We start from the raw sequence: 17,248 nt of genomic DNA on the forward strand, positions 1-17,248 counted from the left end.
TGATCGCCAACGTAACAAACACTTGACCAAGCCCTGGTTAGCGCTGGGTCAGCCTTGTCTCAATACAAAACACCTAGTTCACGTGAATAGCATCGTTTGCTCCTTCGCTTTGATGTAAAAACCATTCAAATGTGCCATTTGCGCATGGAGAAAACAAAAATCACCTACAAACACCTGTGCCAGCAACACCGTGAACTGAGACTTGCTAAATACATTACACCAAATCTACAGAAGCGACTCGGTTATCTTAACAAACGGTGAAACTGTTGAAAAATTGAAAATTCAAACCGGAAAAAGGAAGAAAGGGAAAAAAAAAACAGAGGCAGGTGAGAAAAGCGAAAAAAAATCAACGTAGAAAAAAACAACCAATTTCCGACAACAATCGACTTTAGACAATAACTAGTTATACTAACAACAGCTTATTAAAGAGTTGGACGAGTGTGGTAGTTGTGCTATTCAACTGAGTGTATTGGTCAAAGAAGCTTGGGATAAGTACTTTTTAAGTTTTTTTATTTGTTTTGCTGAATTTATAATCCTTTATCTCCATCAAATATTCATAAGCATGCAAGGAAGTTATAATAACAATGGTCTTCCAAGGCCTTATTATATGAAGCCGGTTCTGTCAAAGAAACACTCGCCTTATGATAAAATGCCCAATACTTTTTTCACTACTAGTAAGAGGAAATTACTTGGGTATATGATGATATTGTTTCTCTTTGGGTCTTGTATGTATTTAGTGTCACAAGAATTAAAACCAGGACCTGATCCGGTTTACGAGCTTGTTCATTCAAATAGTCAGCAGGCAGCAAAAGTGCCAAATGATAATACTAATATTGACCATATGGTTGATTCAATTAAAAATGCTGATAGAGAAACTGAAAAAGCTGGGTTGGCAGGTAATTTGGCTCAGGGTTCCAAAGGAGACATTGGACACGGAGTTGTTGAGGCACCTAAGGGAGGTATTGCCAACGAAGCCCCTGTGGTTGGTAACGATGCTGATTCTGTTGTCGGTAATGGTAAGGGTCAAGTGGATGCTAACGGTAAGGCCAAACCAAAATCTTATAGGGCAAACAAAGGTGATGAACCAGAGGTGAAAGAGCCGATTGAAAATCAAGCTCCTTACAAGAAAGATTCCCCTTCTAATAAGATAAGTGAACAGCCAGTTAAAGATGCTTCGTTCAAGTCATCTAATGATAAATCAGTTCAGCAGATTATGGATGAAACGGAAGCCGATGCCGATGACTTTAAAGTCAAGGCTAATAGTTAAGCCATCCATAACCGCCCTCTTCTCTTTTTTAACGCAAATACGATGACATGAATATATAAAGCATTTAATGACTTATGAAAGTCACACGTCTTTATGAACACGAATGAAAAATGATTAGAATAATCAAGACATTGAAAATTGAAATGGGATATGATTACACCCAGTGTACCATTACAAATTATGAACGCATTGATCCACATGCATTGAATAATTTATTTATATACAAATACATTTGATAATACAGTATCGTTGTAGAAACCACGTATGTTTATGCACCGGAGTATATCATGGATGTGATAAAGACGATAAGAAAAAAAAAATAAGGTCTTACTGGGGATCGAACCCAGGTTGTCAGAATCAGAATCTGATGTGATACCACTACACCATAAGACCGTTCGACTAGGCCATAAAACCAATATTCCGCTTCGTTAACAAGAAATAGATGCCTATCAAAGATTGTGTTTCAGAGAAAAGAAAAAATCAAATTGCAAGAAAAACTCACGAAAACCCTTTGAAATGTAATGGTTAAGAGTGAGAAGAGTGTGAAAACTGAAAACGGATCTTGGATTATCTTTATGCAGAAAAAAAGATTCGAGTATCACACAATTAAAAGAACATTTTTCTTTTTGTTATTTTTATGTATATATCGGGTTATGTGGGTTGATCGAGCCCATAATCAACCACCAGTATCCATTNGTATTAGATACATAGTTCTAGTACGGTTGACCATAACACACGCATAAGTAGCATTAGTCAAATACATACTAATACTTGGTAGCACAGTGGATTAATTCGATACTNTCCATTGGTCGACGACCATGCTTCAACCAATTAGAAGCATCACTTTGGTCCACGGCCCACGTCGAGTAGAAGATTTTTCCATTTAACATGGAAATGCCTATTTATTTATATATGCACATTATCAGAATGCCTCATTTATGGATTGACACAAACTTTAAATATAATTTATGTCTTCATTTGATGATGTATTGTACCTATCAATATAGATAGGCCAGTACATCATCTGCAGACCTTCAAGGTCTGACAGCTTGTAAGTAAACTTTTTAGATTGGGAGACAATCTCACCATTGCTCTGCTGGTTGGAGCTGGAAACTCTTCGACAGACGGAGAAGGACCTGCTCAATGATACAAGGTAATGTAAAATCAACACAACTAATGATTTTTCGAAAGATCGAAGCTAATAAATTACTTTTCGATTCAGCCAGCTCCTCTCGATCAACAGTCCTCTACTCAAGAAGCAGAATGACTATAAATCAAACTTAGAGGAGAATACCTTTGTTAGCCATATTTTTTTATTCTTTCTAGTTTATCTACTCTAGAGGAGATATACTTTTTCACAGTACCTGTTTGACTATATGGAACTGGAAAAGTAGACCGTACTTTCGATAATCACGTCCTGAACAGACAGTGGTCCTGTTTATGACTCCCTGAAAAGACAGTGGTTTCTGAACCATAGGCTGCCAAAAGAGAAAAAGCGACTGAAGTGAAAAAAAAAAAAAAAATCAAAAAAAAAAAAAAGCGAAGCTCATCTCAATCTGCAACCATTAAAACACACCGTTTCTTCTATTAATCATTATTTACTCAACCGAACTCATGGGAAAGAAAAAGTCAAAGTCCAAGAGCAATAGCTCTTCAGAGTTAGAGTCTGCCATTTCACCAATCATTGAAATAAACTATCAGGACCCATTATTTTCTCTTGCTGCTCATCCCACTAAACCTATATTCTTATCTGGTTTAGCCACTGGTCATCTTTATTGTAATACATACGATGCTGATAAATTGGAAGAGACTCAAACCGCAAAGAGGGAAGAGTTTGAACTTCTTGAAAAAGAAGCATTTCAAAAAGGTAAAGTGAGTAGTATCAATAGATCAGTTTCTCAACTGAAGAAGAAATGGTGGGAGATTATTCAGAATAATACTGAAATTCCACAAGGTTCGAATTTATCTACCAATTGGAAAACCAAAAGACATAAAGGGTCATGTCGTTCTGTCATATTTGACTGCTTGGAAGGATCTGTAGGGGAAAATTTATATTCGGTAGGAACAGATCATATAATCAAAAAGGCCAACACTGAGACCGGGAAGGTTATATCCAAAATCAGCACTTCTGATCATTACCCAAACCCAAAAGATGCTACCACTAAGTTATCCCACTCAGCAACTCATCCATTTTTATTGACTGGTACTGAAAATGGCCATGTCTTGGTCTATGATAGTAAAAATCTCTCTTCAAATCAGCTTAAGTTTAAAGTTCTGAGCGCTCATGAAGATTCCATTAATGATATATTACCAATGCCTGCTGTTTCTGCTTACCATTACTTAACCTTAGGCTCTACCACATTGTCGCACTTGGATATTCGTAAAGGTATTATAACACAATCCGATGATCAAGAAGACGAACTTCTTTCCATGTGTTATGCAACTGACCAAATCAATCAGAATCAAAATGATACTGTTTTGGTGTCACACGGGGAGGGTATAGTCACAATTTGGAAAAACTCCAAGAATAGTTTCAGAGATCAGTTGTCTCGTATTAAAGTCAACAAAAATGCATCAATTGATGCTATTATACCTACTATGAACTGTGACGATGGTGATATGATTGATTCTGTTTGGTGTGGAGATAGTGAAGGTTTATTACATAGAGTCAATTATAAAAGAGGTAAAGTTGTTGAAACAAGAGTTCATTCATCTACTTCTGGTAAGTATGGTGCTGTTGATGAAGTTGGTTTATTGGATATTGATTATGATTACAGATTGATCAGTGCAGGTATGGATGGATTGAAAATATGGTCTGGCCAAGATTATGAGGATCTCAACGGCGATAGCGAAGAAGACAGTGATGAAGATAGTGACAGCGATAGTGGCGACGAGATTATTGGATCTCAACAAGACGATTCCGATTCAAAAGACCAATGGGAAGATATAAGCTCCGATGAGGGTTCGAACAGTGGAAGTGAACCGGAATCCTTGGGTCCTTCTGATTTTTCCGACTCTGGAGACGATGCCGAAGAAGAGCAACAGGATGATACAAAGCACGAAGATCAAGATGACGATCAAGATGACGATCAAGATGACGATCAAGATGACGAACAAGATGAAGAAGAACAAGAACAAAAACCACTCGACATTGTCAGAAAGAAACGTTTTGATCCATCTAAATTAAACCCATCAAAGAAAAAGGTTATTGATATCAACAAATTGACAGCAGAAAGTCAACCAAAGGAAGAAGAATCGGCTGAACCAGAACCAAAAAAGAAGAAACAAAAAATCAAGCAGCTATCAGCCAAACAACTCAGAAATGCCCAACAACACGAACAAGGTATTCGTCGTTTTGAAGGTTTATAAATATATTTTGCAACAAATATAGAGTACGATTTTGCGGTAAATAAAAAGTGTGTAGAGAACAAAAGTCGCCAGACAAAAAATGTAGTCAGTTGAGACTAAGTCCATTGAAGACATTTTGATAAGGAAACATATGCTATAAGATTAAAAGCTAGTTTATCGATTAAAGATTGCGTTTTATTGATCTTGCGTCAAGATGGATGTTCCGAATGTATCGACGGTACATAATGTCACGTTATCTCGTCGGGGATATAGCATCACTGGGAGCTTGGTATTATCCCGTTATCATCTTGTTTTCAGTTTTAATCCGAATCCAAAAGACCAACAAGCTGCTTTGAGAGAAATATGGATATGTTATCCAATAATTGATAAGATGAAAAAGTCCAGGGGAAGCTCTTGGATTGAGAAGCATAGCTCGAATGGATCTAATAGTAACCCAAATTTTAATGACATTGATCTCTCCACACCTCGATATCCTATTGATGACTATGATCATTATTCCTCGTCACACATAAAGCTTCAATGTAAAGACTTCACCTACTACTCATTTGATTTCATTAATGATATGATATGTACCGAGGTTTTCCGAAAATTAAGTTTGTTAATTACAGCAGCAAAATCGAAACATAGCATACGAGAGTTCTATGCTTTCGATTATAAACCAAATTTGATTGAGCAACAACTACCGGTGAAAGGTTGGGACTTATACGATCCACTAAGGGAATATGAGAGACAAGGGCTTATTGGAGATAAAGGGGAAGGTAACAGTTATTGGAGAGTTAGTGAGGTTAACAGAGAATATAAGTTTTGTCCATCTTATCCCAATACTTTGATTATTCCAGCGTCTATATCAGACAATGTGTTGAAGCATGCAAGCAAGTTCAGATCTAAACAGAGAATCCCTGCAATAGTATATAGACATAGATCAGGAACCAACGGCAACGTTATTGCTCGTTGTTCACAACCTCTAGTTGGATTGAATATCCAAAATCGGTCAATACAGGATGAAAGATTAATTGCTGAGATTTTTGAAAGTCAAAAGAGGGAAAGATCTGATAAGCTGAATTATGATAATGACCCATTAAAGAGTCAACCGCAAAAAAATTTAATTGTTGATTTAAGACCTATAACCAATGCCATGGCACAACACGCATTGGGAGCAGGTACAGAGAATATTGATAATTATAGAGGTAGAATGAAGAATGAAGATAAAAAGGTAGCCAATGGCTCCCCTAGTGATGACAATACCAAATCAGATGACTCTGCAAATGATTCTAAAGGTTTGTATCATGTGGATAAAATTTTTTGTAATATTGATAACATTCATGTTATGAGAGACTCGTTAAATAAGCTTATCAGCATATTGAGTGAATTAGATAAATATCCGGTATCGACTAATGCCAATAAAACACCGATCCCGTTACTTCAACAATCTTTGAATAAAACCCAATGGCTTCATCGTATATCTATAGTGCTCCAATCTGTTGATCGAATTACTAAGTCAGTGCACTTAAATAATACTAATGTCGTGATTCACTGTTCGGATGGTTGGGATAGAACATCTCAAGTATCTGCATTACTGCAACTATGCTTGGACCCTTACTATAGAACCATAGAAGGGTTTATGGTTTTAATTGAAAAAGAATGGGTTAGCTTTGGGTTTAAATTTGCTACAAGAGGTGATCATGGCGGGTGTGTTGGGGCATTAGTTCCCAAACAGTCCATGAGCCAAAACCTGGGGGATTCGTATTCCAGTAAAATATCCCAGACAATTGAATCAGCGATTTCCGAAGACCCCCAAAAAATTAACGGAGGAGGGATGAGTCTGTTCTTACAAAAAGCAGCTAGGGCAGCCAATCACCTTAAAAATACTGCTCAAAATGCAGCAGCTTCGTCATCGTCATCAGCATCAACCAATGGCTCCGATGTTGATGGAGATGGTAAGTCATCGCCATTTTCAACTTCTTCTTATAGTGCCAGCAATGAAAAATCTCCAATATTTCATCAATTCTTGGATTGCGTTTACCAAATTTATCGCCAGCATCCTTGTGAGTTTGAGTTTAATAGTAGGTTTTTGAAAAGACTCTTCTACCATTATTATTCATGTCAATACGGAAGCTTTTTATGTGATTCAGAAAGAGAGTTAAAAGAAGTTTATCAAGTTCAAAATTCAACAGTTTCAGTGTGGGACTACTTCAAATCAAGACCAGCTGAATTTTGCAATAAACTGTATAAACCCAATTCCAGATCTCCATCTCCGTCATCGGATGATTCTAGCTCAAGCCTGAAGGATAAGGATGACGACCTGGTACTATTTTTCAACTTCACGGATGTCAAGTGGTGGTATGAGCTTTATGGGAGATCAGATGAAGAAATGAACGGCTTATCCAACTCTCTAGATCGTAAATTTGCCCAAATGAAGCTTCATAGCTCATCACCTTCACCTTCGACTTAACAAAAAGGGAAAATACCGAAGGAGAAGTCATCTAATATCGGAAACTTGGCTCCCTTTATTCACCTTAAAGTATATGAGACCATGACTATCATTTCTGCATTTCTTTTTAATCAGATTTTTAGACAAATACGATAATTTTGCATTCATTTCACTCTGTAATGCCGATGTCTTGTAGTTTATATGCGCTTATAGTTCTTCATCTGATAAAAAGCCTGTGTCGGTGAAAATCACCGCAAAAAAAAAAATAGAAAATCTGATCGGATAAGATAAAGCATAGGGCAAAACGAAGAAAATACAAAACCCGAACTGCAACGTTGGGTAAAAGCCAGTTTAGACTGCTAATTATTAGTTAATAGCTAGTAAGGAAGACAAATTCAAGAATACAATCAAGGTATAAGTAGGGGCCAAGAGCAAAAAAGAACTGATTTTGGAAAGAAGTAAAGAGTTTTGAAAAAACTATAGAATGATTCCAAGGGCCTTTACTAAATCGAGGACAAGTCACTGCTGTTGCAAGCTACGTCAGCTTCAGGCAAGTAAACTCTATTCTACTTTTGCATTGGGATCGGGCCCTCATGGTGTTGACGGAAGACTCCCTTATTATCCATTTGGATCAGAAGTTGAATCTCGAAAAAAGGAAGACAGACCTTTAGATAGTCAAAACCCACACATAAATCCATCGAGTGATACTGGAATTGCCATTACTGATCCATTCATACTTTACCAAAACTATATAAACCAAGGGCTCTTAGAAAAAGATGAGTTACAACTTCGAGTGATGAAAGAGTTTCAAAAATTGTACCATAGGGTAGTTGATTACACACCACCAGAGGAACTTTCGATTAAGATTAGTTTATTATTGAGAGAGATCGAATTGAAGAATGCAGAAAGTGCAGCAAGAGAACTGGGGGCCCGTGGGAAGTTTTCTCCTTTAAGATTTGATGCTATACATAACTTATTCCGTAAAGATCCTGAAGCAGAGAAGAAACAATTGGTTAAGGTCATAACTGATGAAGAAGAGTTGGCAAACTTTGCCTCGCCTCAAGGGATCTTGATTCACGGAGAAGTTGGATGCGGTAAGTCTATGCTAATGGATATATTTGCAGCCTCATTACCTCACAAACTGAAGATGAGATGGCACTATAATAATTTCATTTTATGGGTCTATAGTGAGATGCATAAGATCCAGAAGCAAAAAGTCTTCATGGCAACAATTACCAATGGTCAAGGGAAGCAACGAATGACTATGGAAAACGAATTCATATTATTTGAAGTTGCACAAAAAATGATAAATAAGAATACGGTCTTAATGTTGGATGAATTTATGTTACCGGATATTGCTTCCGCTAACATAATTAAAATTCTATTTACTTATTATTTTAAACTAGGTGGTGTACTTGTTGCTACATCTAACAAATTACCGGAAGAACTTTATTCCAATGAGTTCCATAAAACTAAGTTTAAAAGTTTTGTTGCAATTTTGAATGCCAGATGCCAAACTGTTGATATGCGTTCCGATAAAGATTATCGTTCGGTGTTTGCATCTAACTCTTTGAAAGATCCTAATCTAGTTATAAAAGAAGAGGATAGCGACAGCCACGAAAGTAATTGGTTGAAACTCATCAAAACCAAGGCATTAGGATTACTGGAAGATTCCGAAATTGTTAAAAATGACGATATCAAAATGGACGACTCAAAATTACAAGGTGAGCCATCTTCATTCACTGTTTACAATAGAACCACCCATTTACCGCTTACTTTCAATTCGAATAACGTGTGTTATCTTAATTTTGACTACATATGTCAAGGGTTGTTCTCCTCGTCTGATTATATAACTTTGGCTTCAAATTATAAGACGATAGTTCTAGATAATGTACCAGTGTTAACCACCAAAATGAAAAACGAAGCAAGAAGATTCATTACTCTTTTGGATGCAATTTATGAAGCAAAATGTCAGTTTTTCATGAGAAGCGATGTACCCATTGATAACTTATTCTTCCCCGATGCAGTTGCCTCTAAAAAGGATATTGACGAAGCAGGAGAAAACAGATTACAAGTACAAGATGAAGAAATGTTTGCTAAAACGGCCATTGCTATGTCTAATCCTTATAGACCAAACATAGCATCGTATGATCAAGAAAATACTGAGACGTACGACGAGTTTACCAACAGTATAAAGAAGGCATTCGTTGGAGATAAAACGCAAAATGGAGATCCTGATAATGAAACAGATAACCGCAAGATTGATTTCAAAAACATCAAGGCCTTCACTGGTGAAGACGAAAAATTTGCCTATAAAAGAGCCGTTCTGAGAATCAGAGAAATGGTCGGCTCAGAAATCTGGAGAAGCACCAATAGATGGGTTCCTATCGATCAAAGCATGAGGCCCTGGGAATCTGTTGGAGGCGGCGACGAGTTATATTGGGGTAAACGCAGTATCAATGGTCAATACATCGAAGAAGAAGTAAGACAAGCCAATGAAAAAATGGACGAGCTTTTGAAACAAAAAAACTCAGTCACCAAGTCTTTGCAAAACGACCTACCAAGGAACGTCAGTGCCAGCCATGGCATTGCATTCCGTCAATTCAATGCCCGAATTGCTCCAGTCTTCAAAAACGTTCAACATTTCTTTGGATTGAACGGTTGGACAACAAAATGGTTGAGATCAAAGACCCGCAGCGACAATTGATTTAGACAATTCAGGCACTTCGTACTATCTTAGACCCTTTGTATAGTTAATTGAGCCACATTCGACTCGGATATTGTAGTGGTACGGTGGAATTGATGCAAAATTCATGATATTGCAAAATTCTCAAGGTACCTCGGTTTTCCAAAGACGCACACACCCTTTTCACCCGCGACAGAAAACTGAGAAAAACATCAAAAGAAAGACTCAGCTAATTATGTGGGGAGTTATAGTTACTAAAGCATTCTTCATAGACTAGACCAAATGTCGATATTAACAGCAGAAAGATTGGTCAGATTGGCTTACAAGTACCCGCTTCTTCATAACAGCTGGTTTTTAATAGCCTCAGCTTGTTTGAGTGTGGTGAATCATCCTAATGAGATTGCTCAGGTATTCCATTTTGCTTTGAGACAACAATTACTTGAATATAGCTGTGATAAATCACTTCTTACAGACAAATCACTTGTTCAGTTAGCGCAAGACTCCATCACATCTTCTGAAAAATATAAAGATTTTACGTCGGTTGGGGTAAATTTACCGGATATTTTGATTCCATATTCGTTATATGATAAATTACCGCTTGGATTTAAGTTTTCCAGGACCGAAGATATACATGCTACACAGATGGTTATTGCCAGTAAGATGAGGGAGGTTTTATTGAAAGGCGCCGCTTTGGCTGGGTTACCAAAGTCGATCAATGCGTTGGTTACATTGAAAAATGTAACCCCAAGTAATATCAAGCCATCTCATAATTATGAAAGACAACCTACAGTTCGCCCAGGACACGTCCGTCTGTCTAACATTGTACAAGAAGATGTGGCTGGAACCCATTTTGAAGAAACCTCTCCTGGCAATAATCCCGGAGTTACTTTTGATACTATTGATGGACCAATTTCAACCGATTCATTAAATCAAAAGGAAATAGTACTGAATATGAAGCGAGGATCGGAATTTTGGAATACTGTTTACTCTACTAAAGTCAACACCAGAATCAAAAGACAAATGTTTAACGCATACCCTGATCTTTGGCAATTTGCCTATCATAACGTTTATTCTCCGCTATTAAGTTTTACTGAAATTTTATCAGCCAAAGAAACCTCAATGTGTATTGTTTCTAGTTTGATTCCTCAAGACGTGAACCCGCAATTGAAGGGCCATTTACGTGGTGCCTTGAATGTTGGCTGTCTGAAAGAAGAACTAGAACAATTAAGAGGATTAGTTGTTGATTTATGTGATTGGTGTGGTAATGTAACCTGGCAAGGTGGTAAAGAAAGTATTGCAAAATTGTAATTTTTAAATTATCTTATAACTATATATTCAATAAACACTGTTTTTTTTTCTTAACTACATATTAGCAAGCATAAAGCGGGTGATTTATTCCTTTTAAGAGTATGATTCTATAATATACTTATATTATACAATAAATGAAGTGAAAACTATAGTTGAATTCTGTTTTGTCTTCTAATTAACAAGACTTGGATCCCACAGAAAACCAAAAATGCCAAATAAACGAAAACTGCGTTAAAGATAGTATGTGCCACCGCTGCCCCGTCTTTTGGATCATTGATAGATCCCATCATCGATTCATGTCCAGTTTGAAATAAGTATCCAAGAAATGACAATATCACAACAGCAAATGCTGATAAAATGGTGCAGAAGTATGCCTTACCAGTAGAAACGACTGCCTTCATGTTCCCTTAGTCTGTATATCTATCTTGTACCGATGTATTGATCTTAACCTGAAGTCTTGCAAGTTGTTTATCGCTTTACTTCGATAAAAAGCTCAATTTTAAAAAGGATGAAAAATGGTCCCGTTACCGTCCTGCACACAATCAAATATTGCAAAAGAAGAAACCGGTACACCTTATATAACACAAGCTATGACAGATACATTGACATACAAATACATTGATATATACATTGATATATAGAGCCAGGGAGACTAGGACTGGAACTGCACCCTGCGTCTGGACATGCGTTTGCCCATGGGGGTGTCTTCCTGGGAGGTTTGGGATCTTCTTCTGTTATTTGGGGTCATTGAGTTGTCGGTATCGTTACTGCTGTAGCCTTCTTCTTCAGGGTAGGTTTGGCTATGGCGAGGAGCCAGCAGTTCGTCTTCCAGGACCATCGGGGTAGCGACATTGCTCGAATGAGGTTCCGATACCAGGTCAGTTTTATTTGGCTTTCTTTTTTTCAATGTTTGAATTGTTTTATATACTTCTCGTAAGTAATGTAATCTCTGGGAGATGTTTTGCAAATCGTAATACCATAACGTTTCAACGTCATGGGGTAATGCTCCTCCCTTGGCGATGGAGTTGTGGTAGTTCTTCATCGACTCAATCGAGTCCCGGTAGGTTCTTTTCCTCAACTGTTCTACCCGGCAGGTTTCCTCATCTTGCGGTGAAGGCTGTGGCTGAGATTGTAGGAGCACCTCATGCTTGAAGGCTGTATTATTGAATGGTGGTTGTAGTCTCTCGTCTCTTGAAGTAGGGGACGGTGGTGTAGGTGTTCGGCTACGGTGTCGTTGAATTGACCTGGTGGTTGGCGCAACACCAGAATGGTGATCATGATCATTTTCTAGGGAGCTAAAACTATTTAATGCCGATTTATTATAATGGAAACTCACTATCTTGCTTGGTGAATCCTGGGATGAACCGTCTTCTCCGTTACTGTTACTAGTGCTGCCAATAGATCCAGTACTATTTCTCGTTCGTTTTGTAGGAGTTTCAGTTAACAAATACTTACTCGAGCCGGCTTCAACTTCGGTAAGCCTGGCAGGATCGTACTTGAATGTCACCGTATACTCTTCCATCTCCATATACGCTCCAATAATCGTGGGAAATGTTAGATATTACCAGTTGGAACAATTTTATCAGTCAAAATTTTCCTACACTTTTTTGTTCCTCAAAACCTTCTCACATTTTTTTCAACGTTCAACTACTTCTTTATTACTTTAACAGTTACTTCAGCTACTTAAACTTATCGGTGGAAGGATGACCACGTCTGGATTCAATGATCTGTCTGAAAACGAGCCCCTCCAGGCCACTGCAGAACAGCTTCTGGCGCTTATCGAGTCCTTTATTGAACTAGGAGTTCTTGTTCACGATAATCAGGGCACCCCCCAGTCCCATACTGCTTTGACCCATAAAACAAACCAGCTCATCAGTCAGTTGTCTGGGCTCACTGCCAGTCCATTCACCCAGCAGTACCCGATCCCCATCGATGTCATTAGCTATATTGAAGGGGGAAGAAACCCGGACATTTACACTAGAGAGTTTGTTGAAGTGACGGCAAAGAGCAACGCTCGTTTGAAGGGTAAAATGCAAGGATTTCAAAAACTTAAGGAAGTCTTGAGTGACAAGCTCAAGGACGAGTTTCCTCGTTTGAAAGATGGCATTGACGATGTGAACAGAAGAACTAATCTTCCTAATGAGTCCAATGGCAATTGAATCATAACTGGAAACACGCTCAATCCCGGAAACACGCTCAAACCATGAACGCAGGCCCCAAGCCTGAAGCCCTCTCGGTCGCTTAGAGGCTTCTGTAAGGCTCTACAGACTACCAAATAGAGTACCCGTGCAATCTTTTCTAGACCCCAGCCAGTCCTACCCCAACGACTCAAGCTCTTGTATAAATCTATATAACCCATATACACAAATAATGCAACCAGTTCGGTACCACCACTTGTAGAGAAGAATAGAACGAAAAGGGAGAAAGGGAAGAAAGGGAGAAAGGGAAGAAAGGGAGAAAGGGAAGAAAGGGAAGAAGAGTAAGAAAGGGAAGGCTGGTTGACAGCGATTTATTTTTTCACCTAATTTTTTTTAAGGCTGCGAAAATTAAAGAGCTGGTCTAATTTATTTATTAAATTTTATAATAACTACTGCAAAACATGTAATTTGGGTGGAAGATCTCCTTCAACGGGGACGGGGGCCAGCATTGATGCAGAATGGTATTGATCCCACCTCGTTTTTGCTAGTTGTTTACTCGTAAAATGAATGATACCAGGGTTCTTTGCTTGCTTCAACGGTTGCATTGATCGAGATGCTAGGTTATAAACATGCATATCAGGCGAATAAACACCGACTTGATGAGACTTCTCTTGCAACATATAAAGCTGTAATTCCAATGAAAAGTTTTGGGGGTGTTTTTCTGCATTTGCTAAAGCTCAACCATGCTTAATATCAACTTTCTCTTATCAATTCTTCTTGCACTTAGCTTAGTCCAAAAAGCTCAAGCAGAAACAGACTCCACTACAACCGTGACAATCACTCCTTATGTTACGGCCACTACTTACGTTGGTATGATCGAACAAATTTGGGAAACCGATTATATTTATACTGATGGTTCTGGGAAGTTAACAACTTATACGACTTTTGGTACCGTGTTTACTTATGATACCGATATCACTACACCAACTGCCGCTGCTTCGAACGTGGCTGCTACTAGTGCTCCTACCTTAACAGACTCTTCGGTCTTGTCTTTAGGAAGTCCGGTTTCTTTTCTTAGTTCGTCACCATCGGGTGTGTCAAGCATCCCTTCTCTGTCCGAAGTGATTTCCTCTCCTGCTTATGAGAGTTCTAGAGCTGTGTTGGCTCCTTATTACACTGGATCAGTCTCCTCGTCATTGATATTACCTCTGGAATCTTCAGCATTGACTTCTGCTCAAGCTTCTTCAGTATCGAGTTCATCGGCTGCTTCAGCATTGAGCTCCTCTGATCCAGCTCCTTCACCTTTAAGCCCATCAGCTTCTTCCAACTCAATCTCACTCACTTCTGCCAATTCTCTTGCATCAAGTGACCCCAAAGCATCATCCGAACCTGCTTTATTACTGGGAGCCTTCTCAACCACCGAAATACCGTGTTCTGTTCCCGATGGTGACTACACCACTTCAACCTCATCTACAAAAAGCACGTTAAATGATGGTTCTACAGCAGTACTTGAATACATTGTCTTATTCACTGAAGACTGTGGTTGCTAATCTTTCCCTCAGGCTTTTAGATCTGTACACTAGCTTTTCTTTTCTCTTCGTTCTTCCCCTTGGCTATTCTATGTAATATTAACCTAATAAATTTTCTTCTTATATACTTAATTCTAATAAATAATCTAATCAATAAATAAATGAATACTTTTGCAATTAGTAGTTGCTTGCGAAAGAATCGGACTTTGAACAAAAAAAAATGAAAAAAAAAAAAAAAATTCTGAGGCCATTAAACGTAAGACTATCTTCAAAGAAAAGAAAGCCTTGAAAGCATGATGATTTCACGGATTGGAATAGACCGTGGCATGAGGACCGTATCGTTCCACAGACCATTGCACACAATGGTACCTAGGGCCGGTGTACGCAGTCACTTATCAAGCATTAGACCAAATATTCATCTCATTTCAAAAAGAACAGTAAAAACCCCAACCATTGATTGGACCCCAATGAAGTCAACGACTTCGGATATCAGGCTTAAGTCGGAACAAGCAAAGACTCCAATATTGCGTAAGTTCTTTTTGGGTTTAATGATCGCTATGCCTGTGATTAGTTTTTTCCTTGGATGTTGGCAGGTTAAACGTTTGAATTGGAAGGTGGACCTTATTGCAAAATGTGAAGACTTATTGGCTGCTCCACCTTTGGAGAAATTACCACCAAACATTGATCCTGAAGTTATCAAAGATTTTGAATTCAGAAGATTTAAAGTTAAAGGGCATTTTGATTATTCTCAAGAAATGTTTTTGGGTCCTAGAATGAGAAATTCGGTTCTTGGATACTTGGTTATAACTCCATTCATAAGGTCTGATGGAGGGGATCCAATCTTGGTTGAAAGAGGTTGGATATCCAAAGATAAAGTTATTCCTGAAACTCGTTCAAAAGGTTACTTATCTCATTTAGCTCTACCCCAAGGGGAAGTTGAAATCCATGCTCTTTTCAGAGTTATGCCTAAAAGATCAAATTTACAATACGAACATACTCCAGGTGATAAATTGTTTTACATACCTGATGTTGAAGCAATGGCAAAGCAGTCGGGATCCTTACCAATTTATAGTCAAGTCATTTATAGCTTGAAAGATCATCCTGATTGGAAAGGTCCCGAACAAGTGAATGATGATAAAAAATCGGTTTGGCAGAAATTAGCTGGTAAAATAAAACCAAAGTCTGAAAAAAGTAACGAAGTTTCTACGCTTCTTGGTAATGAATCCGATGATGATCAAACTCTACAGTATCAAGAATTCGAATTCATAGATCAAGGGGTTCCAGTTGGTGCTGTTCCAAAAGTCAATTTCACCAATAATCACTTACAGTATTTAGTTACTTGGTTTGGTCTTTCTTTTGCAAGTACCGGATTATTAATCTATAGTTTCTGGAAAAATAGACAATTCTCCAGTGCTGATAAAATAATTGCTGCTAAACGTAAAGACATGCACAAAAAATTCTAACTTTAGCTGTTTAAATTTGTATATATCGGTTTATTTAATTTATGTTATATAGTGTTCAATTGCGACTTATTAAGCCAAAAAGTACTATTACGAGCGAAATGTCACTCAATAGCATTCCAAGTAAATCCCAATATCCCAATATGCTTACAATCAATGATCTGTATTGCTGCAATTGGGGTAAAACAAGTGAGCCCATAGATAAAAGTTTTGTAATTGGATTATTTTCGCTGGCAGTTTTGAATAAATGTTTTTGGGTTCCAATAATGAAATATGTAGTTAAAATGACCAATTCAATAGAAAGGAAAGTAGTAATGAAAGTATTTGTTGGAGAAGTAGCAACCAAGCCACGCACATAAGAGTAAGATGAAGATTGGAATGAAAGATCAGCAATGGTTAAATAATGGTAAAAAAAGTTAATTAAAATGGCAGTATATCTAACGATTAAAAACCTGAACTTCCATGATTTCTGGTTATAAACATTATATTCATTCAATTGTTGTTGATAGACATTCTGAGGTCCATTATTAGCCTCATTTCCAAAATTTGGCATACCATCACCACCATCTTGATTAAGGAGACTCATCATCATCTGAGAAATTGGGTCCTCTTGACCATTTCCAGCACCCCCTTGATTACCAGGAGCACCAGGAGCACCAGCACCAAAGATTTTGTTCAACATTTCGTCAAAATCAGGGTCTTGTTGGGCTTTATTTTGAGGAGTACCATCTCTTTCTTTGATGATGGTATCAAGGTCCAGAACTTCAGGGTCACTATCCTTATTTACAGCAGAAAGGGATGCATTAGACATTTGAGGAGTAAGTGAAGGACTTGGTGTGGATTGAGGTTTATCTAAAACCGATATAGAAGGCTGATCTGACTTTACCGATGAACCCTGAGATAAGATATTATTCAATCTTTCAGAGGCCTTACCCTGTTGCATTTTGGCCTGTCTTCTTTCTCTCAAAAGACGTCTTTTCTCATCTGCGCTTAATGGTTGCTCAGACATGGTTCCTGTTTAGATAATACAAGTATTCAAGTTCTTGAAGTGGATTTTAAT

General features: G+C 37.9%; 11 protein-coding genes and 1 non-coding gene across 12 annotated transcripts; 8 read left to right on the forward strand and 4 right to left on the reverse strand.

Annotated features, from left to right (window-relative positions):
* The first annotated feature begins 339 nt into the window (after nucleotides 1–339).
* On the forward strand, nucleotides 340–1,471 carry HYPBUDRAFT_152911 (uncharacterized protein). Its single transcript, XM_020221264.1, has one exon. The coding sequence runs from the start codon at nucleotides 563–565 to the stop codon at nucleotides 1,265–1,267; it is 705 nt and encodes a 234-aa protein (XP_020075972.1). The 5' UTR covers nucleotides 340–562; the 3' UTR covers nucleotides 1,268–1,471.
* Nucleotides 1,472–1,589: 118 nt separating this feature from the next.
* HYPBUDRAFT_t116 lies at nucleotides 1,590–1,660 on the reverse strand. Its single transcript has one exon. It is a non-coding gene; the product is annotated as a tRNA-Gln (tRNA).
* A 1,183-nt stretch (nucleotides 1,661–2,843) lies between these two features.
* JIP5 (Jip5p) lies at nucleotides 2,844–4,706 on the forward strand. The gene has a single exon (XM_020221265.1). It carries the CDS (start codon nucleotides 2,882–2,884, stop codon nucleotides 4,634–4,636), a length of 1,755 nt encoding a protein of 584 aa, XP_020075973.1. The 5' UTR covers nucleotides 2,844–2,881; the 3' UTR covers nucleotides 4,637–4,706.
* A 63-nt stretch (nucleotides 4,707–4,769) lies between these two features.
* HYPBUDRAFT_152913 (phosphatidylinositol-3-phosphatase) lies at nucleotides 4,770–7,229 on the forward strand. The gene has a single exon (XM_020221266.1). The coding sequence runs from the start codon at nucleotides 4,830–4,832 to the stop codon at nucleotides 7,086–7,088; it is 2,259 nt and encodes a 752-aa protein (XP_020075974.1). The 5' UTR covers nucleotides 4,770–4,829; the 3' UTR covers nucleotides 7,089–7,229.
* Nucleotides 7,230–7,366: 137 nt separating this feature from the next.
* Nucleotides 7,367–9,834, forward strand: AFG1 (Afg1p). The gene has a single exon (XM_020221267.1). It carries the CDS (start codon nucleotides 7,552–7,554, stop codon nucleotides 9,772–9,774), a length of 2,223 nt encoding a protein of 740 aa, XP_020075975.1. The 5' UTR covers nucleotides 7,367–7,551; the 3' UTR covers nucleotides 9,775–9,834.
* A 192-nt stretch (nucleotides 9,835–10,026) lies between these two features.
* Nucleotides 10,027–11,098, forward strand: HYPBUDRAFT_152915 (uncharacterized protein). The gene has a single exon (XM_020221268.1). It carries the CDS (start codon nucleotides 10,036–10,038, stop codon nucleotides 11,059–11,061), a length of 1,026 nt encoding a protein of 341 aa, XP_020075976.1. The 5' UTR covers nucleotides 10,027–10,035; the 3' UTR covers nucleotides 11,062–11,098.
* A 38-nt stretch (nucleotides 11,099–11,136) lies between these two features.
* HYPBUDRAFT_152916 (uncharacterized protein) lies at nucleotides 11,137–11,491 on the reverse strand. Its single transcript, XM_020221269.1, has one exon. It carries the CDS (start codon nucleotides 11,460–11,462, stop codon nucleotides 11,208–11,210), a length of 255 nt encoding a protein of 84 aa, XP_020075977.1. The 5' UTR covers nucleotides 11,463–11,491; the 3' UTR covers nucleotides 11,137–11,207.
* A 151-nt stretch (nucleotides 11,492–11,642) lies between these two features.
* HYPBUDRAFT_152917 (uncharacterized protein) lies at nucleotides 11,643–12,626 on the reverse strand. The gene has a single exon (XM_020221270.1). The coding sequence runs from the start codon at nucleotides 12,587–12,589 to the stop codon at nucleotides 11,714–11,716; it is 876 nt and encodes a 291-aa protein (XP_020075978.1). The 5' UTR covers nucleotides 12,590–12,626; the 3' UTR covers nucleotides 11,643–11,713.
* A 92-nt stretch (nucleotides 12,627–12,718) lies between these two features.
* Nucleotides 12,719–13,447, forward strand: MED10 (mediator complex subunit). The gene has a single exon (XM_020221271.1). It carries the CDS (start codon nucleotides 12,765–12,767, stop codon nucleotides 13,218–13,220), a length of 456 nt encoding a protein of 151 aa, XP_020075979.1. The 5' UTR covers nucleotides 12,719–12,764; the 3' UTR covers nucleotides 13,221–13,447.
* Nucleotides 13,448–13,867: 420 nt separating this feature from the next.
* Nucleotides 13,868–14,832, forward strand: HYPBUDRAFT_152919 (uncharacterized protein). The gene has a single exon (XM_020221272.1). It carries the CDS (start codon nucleotides 13,943–13,945, stop codon nucleotides 14,747–14,749), a length of 807 nt encoding a protein of 268 aa, XP_020075980.1. The 5' UTR covers nucleotides 13,868–13,942; the 3' UTR covers nucleotides 14,750–14,832.
* A 194-nt stretch (nucleotides 14,833–15,026) lies between these two features.
* SHY1 (Shy1p) lies at nucleotides 15,027–16,276 on the forward strand. Its single transcript, XM_020221273.1, has one exon. It carries the CDS (start codon nucleotides 15,091–15,093, stop codon nucleotides 16,189–16,191), a length of 1,101 nt encoding a protein of 366 aa, XP_020075981.1. The 5' UTR covers nucleotides 15,027–15,090; the 3' UTR covers nucleotides 16,192–16,276.
* On the reverse strand, nucleotides 16,197–17,220 carry HYPBUDRAFT_152921 (GET complex subunit). Its single transcript, XM_020221274.1, has one exon. It carries the CDS (start codon nucleotides 17,195–17,197, stop codon nucleotides 16,247–16,249), a length of 951 nt encoding a protein of 316 aa, XP_020075982.1. The 5' UTR covers nucleotides 17,198–17,220; the 3' UTR covers nucleotides 16,197–16,246.
* Nucleotides 17,221–17,248: the final 28 nt, after the last annotated feature.

Source organism: Hyphopichia burtonii, assembly GCF_001661395.1.
Source record: "Hyphopichia burtonii NRRL Y-1933 unplaced genomic scaffold HYPBUscaffold_4, whole genome shotgun sequence".
Classification (NCBI taxonomy): Eukaryota; Fungi; Ascomycota; class Pichiomycetes; order Serinales; family Debaryomycetaceae; genus Hyphopichia; species Hyphopichia burtonii.